At 34.9% G+C, this 9,725-nt stretch overlaps 1 protein-coding gene and 1 pseudogene across 1 annotated transcript; one reads left to right on the forward strand and one right to left on the reverse strand.

Moving 5' to 3' along the window:
* The first annotated feature begins 301 nt into the window (after window positions 1-301).
* LOC126701191 (chloroplast envelope quinone oxidoreductase homolog) lies at window positions 302-3,718 on the forward strand (annotated as a pseudogene).
* Window positions 3,719-7,016: 3,298 nt separating this feature from the next.
* Window positions 7,017-9,321, reverse strand: LOC126699033 (F-box protein At2g26160-like). The gene is made up of 2 exons (XM_050396577.1): window positions 9,020-9,321; window positions 7,017-8,333 (listed from the first exon to the last, which is right to left on the reverse strand). Exons 1-2 carry the CDS (start codon window positions 9,025-9,027, stop codon window positions 7,205-7,207), a joined length of 1,137 nt encoding a protein of 378 aa, XP_050252534.1. The 5' UTR covers window positions 9,028-9,321; the 3' UTR covers window positions 7,017-7,204.
* Window positions 9,322-9,725: the final 404 nt, after the last annotated feature.

The raw sequence follows: 9,725 nt of genomic DNA on the forward strand, positions 1-9,725 counted from the left end.
TGAAAATATAAAATTTGATAATTTGTATTTAAAATGAAACTTTTTAAAAATTTCATAATGAAAATGGAAAAATTAAATTTTATTTTATAAAAAATCGTTATCAAATATAATTTTGATTGAAAATATTAAACTTTTATAAACATATATATATATAAAATGAGATTGTTTTGATAAATATATTAGTGATGTAACTTGATCAAACAAAAATTCTTGGCTTCGCTCCTGCTCCTAGCAAGCAATCCCCACACTGATTTTGCCTAAACGTGAGTTGAGAGTCTTAACTTCTTTTAGAGCTGTGGATATGGCTGGGAAACTCATGAAAGCAGTGCAGTACAATGGCTATGGCGAAGGACCTGATGGCTTACAGGTCATTCTATTTCTACTTCATATTTCAAGTTTTATTCTTTATTGAAATAAAATAATGAGTGGATTCCAGTTTGATTAATAGTTTGAATTAGTTTACATTAAAAATTGATGGGTATTTTTGGATTATGATAAATAAATAAAAATCGTCATAAAGTAAAACTAATAAGTTGAAATTTTACTATATCTTAAAAAAAATAATAATAAAAAGAAGAAGAAGAAGGTTTTTTAGTGATAATTTGTTAGTGCGTACATGTGGGAGGGTCAAGACGTAACCAAAAGTTATATAGTTTTGAATTAGATAGTTTCATGGAATCATAATTGAATTTGGGCGGAGACCCAGTTGATAAGGGTTGTTTGTTGGAGAATGAAAATAGTTTTTGTTATTTTTCTTAAATTTTAAGGATTTGGCTGTCATTCCTTTAAACTTATGACATCTACTCCATGATAATTGCTTTTATCTCAAGATACCAATTAGTTTTGAGTGTAGGCAAGATTCAAACCAAAGTCCCGCATTGGGCAAATTAGTTTTGGTTTACTTAATTGAGTATATGGAATATGTATAAAAGGTTGTACCTAGTGCAAAGAACTCAATTCTGTATACAAAAATCTTATTGATGTAGAAGGCAAGATGGGTAATGGATTACAGTTTCAGCATACATAATTCTTTGTAAAGATAGACAGTGAGAAAATCACTTGTAGTACCATGGAAAACCAAAATGTCTGCATTTGAATATCAGGACCTTCTATTATGTGATTGTTTGATTTACTAAAATCTTCAAATCTTCAAATTTTGTTTCTAGTTGATATGAAGTTTTAGATCAATTTTTAGGTTGTATAGGCAATAAGGTGAGTTGTCTTTGGCACTTTACTACTTGATTTACAAAGCAATAAAGCCATTGAAAATTTGACATGGCCTTATTAAGATCACATGACTACTTCAACTGAATCTTTTGTGAATTTCATGCTTGTTTCAGCATGCTGAAGTACCAATTCCCACTCCCAAAAACAATGAGGTTTTGTTGAAATTGGAAGCAGCAAGTCTAAATCCATTTGACTGGAAAGTTCAGAAAGGCATGCTGAGGCCTTTTCTTCCTCGCAAGTTCCCTCACATACCTGGTAAATCAGTGTGCTTTTGCTACAATCCCTGAACCCTCCACCCCCCCAACCCCACACAAAGGTCATACCTAGTGCACAAAATTCCCATTTTTTCTGGGTTTGGTTGCAATACTGATTTTTTTAGACAATATTTTACTTGGGAGATGTATGTTAGAGTATTTAGATCTCTTTGCATTTCAGAATCTTATACCTCTTTGCATTTCAGAATCTTATATAATTGGGTCTTGAAGTTGCTTGTATATGCATGCAGAACTAATGAAATAGAAAACAGAGAGAAGGTGGGGAAAGGAGGAATAATAAAATTAATACCAACAAATTAATTTTTGAATTATTGGTATAATTTGGGTTTTTTCAAACTTTTGAAAACCATTTCTTAGCTAAGGAAATTCCTTGTCGGAACTTGGAACAGCTTCTGATGTGGCAGGAGAGGTTGTGGAGGTTGGACCAGGAGTGACAAATTTCAAAGCTGGTGATAAAGTTGTAGCTATGGTTAACCCCATCACCATGGTAAGCGGTTGTATATATCTTTTGGATTGTTTTCCTATTAGCTCAGGCACTTCTACTTTGGATAAAGGATAAGTTGCCTTTCAGTTTACGAGAACCATGGTTCCTCTTGAGCTCATGTATTATATTTCTAAAACTTCCTCCAGTGTATTGTTTCTCCATTGTAGTGTAGAGTGTAGACTTGCGCTCATGCATGGTTGAATACTTGTACATATGTTATTTACACACTTTAATATTTTTTCTGTACTAGAAACATAACCACACATCTTGTCAAACTAGCACAGTTTCATCATATGTGACACTTTGGCTCTGAACTTTGCCATTAGGGTGTGCACATGTTAACATGCCTTTTTATGTTCATGACAAAACCGTAGATTTCCTTGTCTTAATTTATACATTCTTAAATGTTTGTACTCGGTGATTGCAAGCAATGCTATCAAAACCAGACTGGACTGATTGGTCGAACCAATGAGCATCCCAGCCAAATATGGAGTTTGATTTTTCAGCCTTTTTTCTTTCACTAAACAGGACTAAACTTCACACCACTTGAACCAGCAAGCTTCGAAGTAGCCTGGTGTAAACAAGGACAAGGTTAACTGAGTTTGAAGAGGTGGGGAACAAGTTATGAAGTCATTAGAGCTTAATGGTTTTCTATGTGTAAGTGCTAAAGTGACATGAAGAATAAACTTTTGCACAATCTGATCTTAAAGAACCCTTTTCTTTTGGAAACATTATTATTATGAAACTTCTCAATATTATCCACATATTTTCTAAGTGTTGGATTTTGGGATATGTGTGGTGTGCATTAGACACAGAGCTGGCTTCTTCCAAGAGTACCTAGTATGGGAGGTACTAGATGTGGTCATTTGGCTTGACTGTGCTATTTTATCTAAACCAATTTTAGGTGTCCTCAGTTTATGAACCTGCTGATATAGGATGTGTCATCTATAGTATGTCGTGCATTAATTTTCTAAATTTCTACTATCTTAATATCTGTATGGTTTGTGTAATGTAAATGAATGACAGAATGGTGGTGGACTAGCAGAGTATGCTGTGACCAAGGAGAACATTACAGTTGCAAGACCATCTGAACTTTCAGCAGACAAAGTAGTAGGCTTGCCAATTGCAGGTTTGACGGCTCACCAGGCTATAACACAATCAGCTGGTGTCAAGCTTGATGGAAGTGGAAAGAAGAAGACAAACATTCTGATAACTGCTGCTTCTGGTGGTGTGGGTCACTATGCGGTTCAACTGGCCAAGCTTGGAAATACACATGTGACAGCCACTTGTGGTGCTCGCAACATTGAACTTGTCAAGACTTTAGGTGCTGACGAGGTTCTTGACTACAAGACCCCAGATGGGGCAGCTCTGAGGAGCCCCTGTGGCATAAAATATGACGCAGTTATTCACTGTGCAACAGGCATTCCTTGGTCTACTTTTGAGCCTAATTTGAGCCCAAATGGGAAGGTAGTTGATATTATTCTTGGCCCTAGTGCCCTGGTGACTTTTGCCCTGAAGAAACTTGCTGTCCAAGAAGCAATTGGTGCCACTAATACTAATTCCCAAGAGTGAGAACCTCCAATATCTTGTTAACTTGGTCAAGGAAGGGAAGCTCAAGACAATAATTGACTCAAAATATCCCCTGGGCAAGGCCAAAGATGCTTGGGCTAAGAGTATTGATGGCCATGCAACTGGGAAGATCATTGTGGAGCCTTAGGCATACGTAATATGCCCTGAATTTCTGAAGTTGATGTAATACAATAATAAGATTAGTTAAGGGCCATGCATATAGAGCTATGTAAAACAATGCATCTGGGGATGTTTGGTTTTGCCTTGTAATTAAATTCCTTCGACCTGATTCTGCAAATTGATGATGTTTAGGTTATATGTTGTTGTTATGGCTTTAGTCATGTTTGTTATTTAATACAGATTCTCTCACATCTGTCTCTCTGAGACAGTGGGAGTGTTGGACCTTGGTATGTCAATACAAACACAGAATTGAAACACAAAAGTAGTAGTTAGCAACAATTGTAGAGAAGGATCCTGCTAAATCATGTAGCAATTGGAAACCTTTTAAAATACTACAATATCACTAAAAAAAAAGGTTTAAACCTTTTTTAGTGATATTGTAATTAGTACAAATTTTACTACATATAGGTCTTACAAATTTAGATAATATCTAAATACTGAAGCGTAACATTTATTGTTGTCATATTCTTTTGAAGCCATATCAATGTATAAGTCTAACAAGTTTTTATATTTTTTAATATCTCTACTATGGGTTAATACGTTTTGGTGTTGTGTTTTTTGAGTTTCCCAAGTCATCTTTCTTCTTCTTATAACTTTAGTTTGATTTTTGTTTGAATTTATATCAAAACACAATTTACATGGTTATGTATTTGAATGTGCCTATCAATTATTTGAGTAATATCTTTTTTTTTAGAGAGAGTTTTAACCTATGGCGTTCGCTTCTGATGATAGCTCTTTATCATCAGACCAAGACACCAATTGTAATTATGTGATAAGTTTTGATTATCATGCTAATTTCTTATGAAAATAAGAAATTTGAATAATAAACTTGAAACTTAAAAATTCAAGTTGTACCAAAATAAATTAGGAAAATATAGTATATAATAACAATAGTTAGAACAATATGGATCACTTTATAAAAGAATAAAATCAATAAAAATACCAAAAATAATAAAATTATATATTTGTAAAAATTAAGAGATAAAAATTATTTTTAGAAATTGTTTAATTTTTATAGAAAACAAAATATCTACAATTAAATTTAGAAAATAAATTATGTATCGTATCACGTCTCAAAATAATCATATATTCGTTTGCATCACGTGAAACTTTGCAACTTCTTTTTTTGGGTAAAAGTTTGCAACTAGCATTACTAATTTATATAGAATATATATGTTCAGCAAGTTGGTCAAACGATATTGTTAGCAAAACACACAAATGGTGTAGTTGCATTCAAGGTATGTTTGGTTGGGTGGATTTGAGAGAGAGAGAGAGAGAGAGAGAGAGAGAGAGAGAGAGAGAGAGAGAGAGAGAGAGAGAGAGAGAGAGAGAGAGAGAGAGAGAGAGAGAGAGAGAGAGAGAACATTTTTGATGGGTGTTTGGTTGGAGGAGGATGAGGGAAAAAAAATTGGTGGGGCCCCCGGTGTTTTCTCCCTAAACTTACCAAAATGTTTTCTCTTTAAAATTGGGAGAACCTGAGTGGGGATTCTAAGTGTGGGTTTGGATACATGTCTGGTGTCTGGCATTTTGAGTCTTGCGTTTTCCTTTTTTTTTTTTTTTTTTTTTTTTTTGGCATGCTTTTCAATACACAAACGACTACTGTTCATGCACTGTTCATGAACAGTAGTCGCACTATTTGATTTTTCAACCCCTTTTTAGCACATCAGTGGGTTCTGTGCACTGTTCAAGGGACCCACAAATCTCATTTTTTAGCAACTTTTTCATTAAAAATGGGTCACACGGTACTATTCACACATTTAAAAATTATTTTGCTACAGTGTTTTTAGTTTTTAATTTTAGCAAAATAAGTTCTATCCAAATGGACCCTAAATCTCTTCATCCAGTTCCTCCACTATATATATATTTTGTTTTCCTAGGCACGTTGCCTCTTTTTTTTTTTTTTGGTTGTTTGTCACATTTTTGTTTTAATTGGGTATAATTTTTTTATCAATGATATATGAGTAAATTTATACAAATTCACTTTTTCCATCCCTCCACTCCCAACCAAACAAAAAGGAGAAAAATTAAAATCTTTTCTATTCTCCCACTTTTCTATCTTCTCACTTTTCTACTCTTCCAACCAAACAGAATTTTAAGGATCAACATGATGTGATTAGTTCTTCAACAAAAGAGAGACAAACGGCACCTTTCTATAATGAGAGTTTAGGACAGCTTAGACCACATGTTCATTTCATATTGGTTTCGGAATTCATGGAATTATTTGTAACTAAGGTTGTGTTTGAAAACTTGGATGATTTGGATTTAGATTTCAAATTAATAGATTTGAAATCTAGGGATTTCAAATACATTGATTTTAGGAGTTATTTTAAATTCAAACATTTTAAAGGTTTAAAATCCTTGGTGGATTTGTCAAATCCAAATTCTTGATCTTTTTTAAACTTCTTAAACAAATTATTTGGATTTTAATCACCCAAATTCAAATGCCCAAATTTTGTCATCCAAACACTAACATAAAAGTTTTTTTTTTTTTTTAATGGAAGATTAATCGTTAAAGTAACCTGACCTCTCCAATGTCTAGTTCACAGTAACTATAAGAGGATAATTGTATTTGTTCAATCTTTCAATGAGAATCAGTTATAAAATTCCTCACAAAAAAAAATAAATCCCTCTTCATTTTCTCTTGCTCTATTTCCTTTTCTTTATTCTCTGTTTTCCATTTCTGTCTTAGTCTTTAGTAGCTTTTCAATTCTGAATTATGAAATTCCGTTTTCAATATAATCAAGTAGTACTGGTGATTGGGGCAACAAGCAAAGAGCTAAGAGAAACTTCAAAGCATCAATTCATCAGTATATTCCCTTTTAATGGACTCCACTCGATACAGAGTTGATAGCTGGGGATAAAAGGGAGACTTGTGTGTTTTCTGAAGAAGCCAAATTAAGAGTAGATACAATCTGTTTTTAGTGTTTTTTTCACTAGGACTTATGTCAACAAGTTTTGAAATTTTGCCTTTTCACTAGGAGTTTAATTAAAGGAGGATAGTCTCAAATGAAGCATTGTAAGATTGCTTGGGCTGCTAAAATCTACCGTATATGGCCGCTAAGAAACACGAGTATTCATAGTGGCAAACCAGCAATGTCAAAGATTGAAGACATTTTCGAGCCATTAGAGATGATATTTGGAGGAGTTGGTATGGTCCAGAGTTGCATTTGGAACCAAGAAAGCAAACTAATCCGACAGCTTGTTGGCAATCAGCCTGTTATTCTAATTTACTCAGTTTTACGGATCTTTCTGAACAATTTACTTATACCAATATCATCTAAACTGCATTTTCAGATTTTGTTTCAAATCCAGGACACAATATATAGATTCACAGTAGCTAGCATCACAACTACAAATATTCAAGAAAATTAGCTTAAGATTGTGTCCTGCTTACGAACCAGAATGCCAAATTGTATTTGGCCACCAAAGAAGTTAGGGACTCTTCAGTTAAGCCAATGGCATTAGAAAGCTAATTCAAACGCACAGTAGGTGTAACCCAGGTTGGTCGAGAATAAAAACGTGGTTTGTCCTTACCGAATGGAAGGGGCTGCATAACCCTGCTTGCCATGTCAAACACTCCCACATCATAGCCTCCATATGCCACTCCAGGGTACAATTGCCAATCCCAATGGTCATCTGTGAAGTAGATGCTATTACTTTTGCTAGGGATAGTGCTTGTAGGAAAGCACCAGGAGTTGCCATCCCCAACAAAAACAGCATGATCTTTCAAGTCTGTCACTTCCTCCCAAGCTGATGCACTAAAGTTGAACTTGTAGACCAAAAAAGATACAGTCTCGTGCCTCCTCTCTGAAGAAATATAAAATCCGTATCGAAAAACCCCGAAAAGATTGTCCAATGATTCCACCAAATATAGTTTTTGGGGTTCACATACACCTTCTGGATGGGGAGAAATAACTTGTACCTCAGCTGACACAGGAGAATCAAGTTCGAAGCGTACCAGCATGCCCTTCTCACAAAGTCCATACATTTGACCATTAAAACATGCAACATCTTTGAATTTCATGTTGTTTGGATTGGTAACAAAAGCCCACTCACCTCGTCCCCTTCTGTTCAAAGTTGCTCCTCCTCCTCCCACTCTAGCAAAAGCCAACAGATTCATGGGCCCGAAAATTGCAATGACAAGGAACAATAACTCATTAGAAGGCTCCTTGAAAAGAATGAATTTGTTTACAAGGCGAAACCACTCTTCTCTAGCAGCCTGTCTTCGAATTGTGTTTAGTGGTGGAAGAGAAATGCGTACCCTTTTCATAAGGTGCACAAGGTGAGTCTCGTAGTCAGGACCCAATGTTACAACCCAACCGTGTGGAGATCCCCAACAACGTTTGCCGCAGACTTCAGATAGTCGTAATTGATAACGATTGCTATCGCAGAGACTAAAGAAACCTCGCTTGTCAGTGGATGGTGTCTCGGAAAGCATCAGCCAAGGAAGCTGAGGCCTTGTACTAATGCTCAAACAAGCAGAACGCCATGGTTTGGAAACCCCTGCAGCCGCTATGAAATCTTTGAATGTATGTAGTCGATTTACAATATCACCAACAACATCTAGGGGGAGTTGGGACCTTTCATTGGAGTCTAACCTAATATTTAAGGTTACAATATTAGACGAAAGACAGTCAGCTAGAAATCTTTCTCTACGTCGACTAATTAGATTTACAATATCATGAACGACATCTAGGGGGAGCAGGGACCTATCATGGGAGTCTAACCTTATATTCAAGGTTACAATAGAAGAAGAACGATGAACTAGAGATCTTTCCCAATCTAAGGGTAATAATTCTACTAAGAAAATAGAAGACCCAATTATCAACAATGTTGCCGAACACTCATCCAATGAAATGCCTGGGGTCAGAACTGTCAAGATAAACCAAATTACCGAAAGCATACCGATGAGCCTTAAAGATTTACCAAAACGGAGATTTAGAGTGATGGAACTAACATTACTTGTCGAAAAGAAAGGAAAAATACAAAGAAAAAAGAAACAAAAAAGAAGAAAAAGGAAACAAAAAACAAACAAAGAGAAAAGAAAGAGAGGAAAAAGATAGAGAGAGAGTGATGGAATTAAGCAGCTAACAATATAATGATCAACTAGAGACCTTTCTATACGAGACTTGATAATAGGTATGTATGGACCAAATGCAAGTCTGTCAATAGAAATCAACGAAATGGCCAAACGAATAATATTGGGGTTCCTTAAAGAAATACCATGACGGCGATTAATTAGAACATCATGAAGTAAGTAAAGTAAAGTAAAGCATTGACTGACCTCATCATGCATGGAATTCAATGTGTTACCTAAAGACCATGAAATGGAAATTGAAAGCATCAAAACAAAGCCGATCACTATCGGAATTAGCTCCTAATAATGCCCATATTTTTCGAGTCGATGTCGAGTTATGAATGAGATTTTTATAACAAACTCAGACCGATCTGAAGCTATAGGTCCGTCTGCGGGAAGTTAACAGTATAAAAATAGCTGTCAGAATGAGATTAGTTTGGAAAATAAATAAGTAAAGTGAGGCTTTCATCTGTAAAAGTAATTTGACAATTCAACCCAAATAAAACAAAAAGACCCTGAAGAAGATGAGTCTCGTTACAGGGACCAAGAATTGGAAAACTATACAGTGTTATGATATTGGGCGGCTAGGGTGCCAATATTTTTCTCATCCGGCCAATCACAAGTTACCTTCGCACCCAAGTTTTCCGCTCTAGTTTAGCAAAACAAACAAAACAAAAATATTTCTTTTCTGTATTTTTTTTTTTTAGAGCACTAGCCTTTGCCGAACTATGCCAGAAACTAATAAAATACACAAAAAAACCATACTTCATGAGGTGTCAAGTCCTAATTTTTTAAGTATTACCCTTAGTATATATTATCTAATCTTAATGTTTCTTGATCTTATCTTAAAATTTCTTTGTTTACATAGCTAAAAGAACTGTCTTTTGTTTTTTGTTTTTCTCTACAAATTATT

The sequence above is a fragment of the Quercus robur genome, chromosome 9 (genome assembly GCF_932294415.1).
Source record: "Quercus robur chromosome 9, dhQueRobu3.1, whole genome shotgun sequence".
Lineage (NCBI taxonomy): Eukaryota > Viridiplantae > Streptophyta > Magnoliopsida > Fagales > Fagaceae > Quercus > Quercus robur.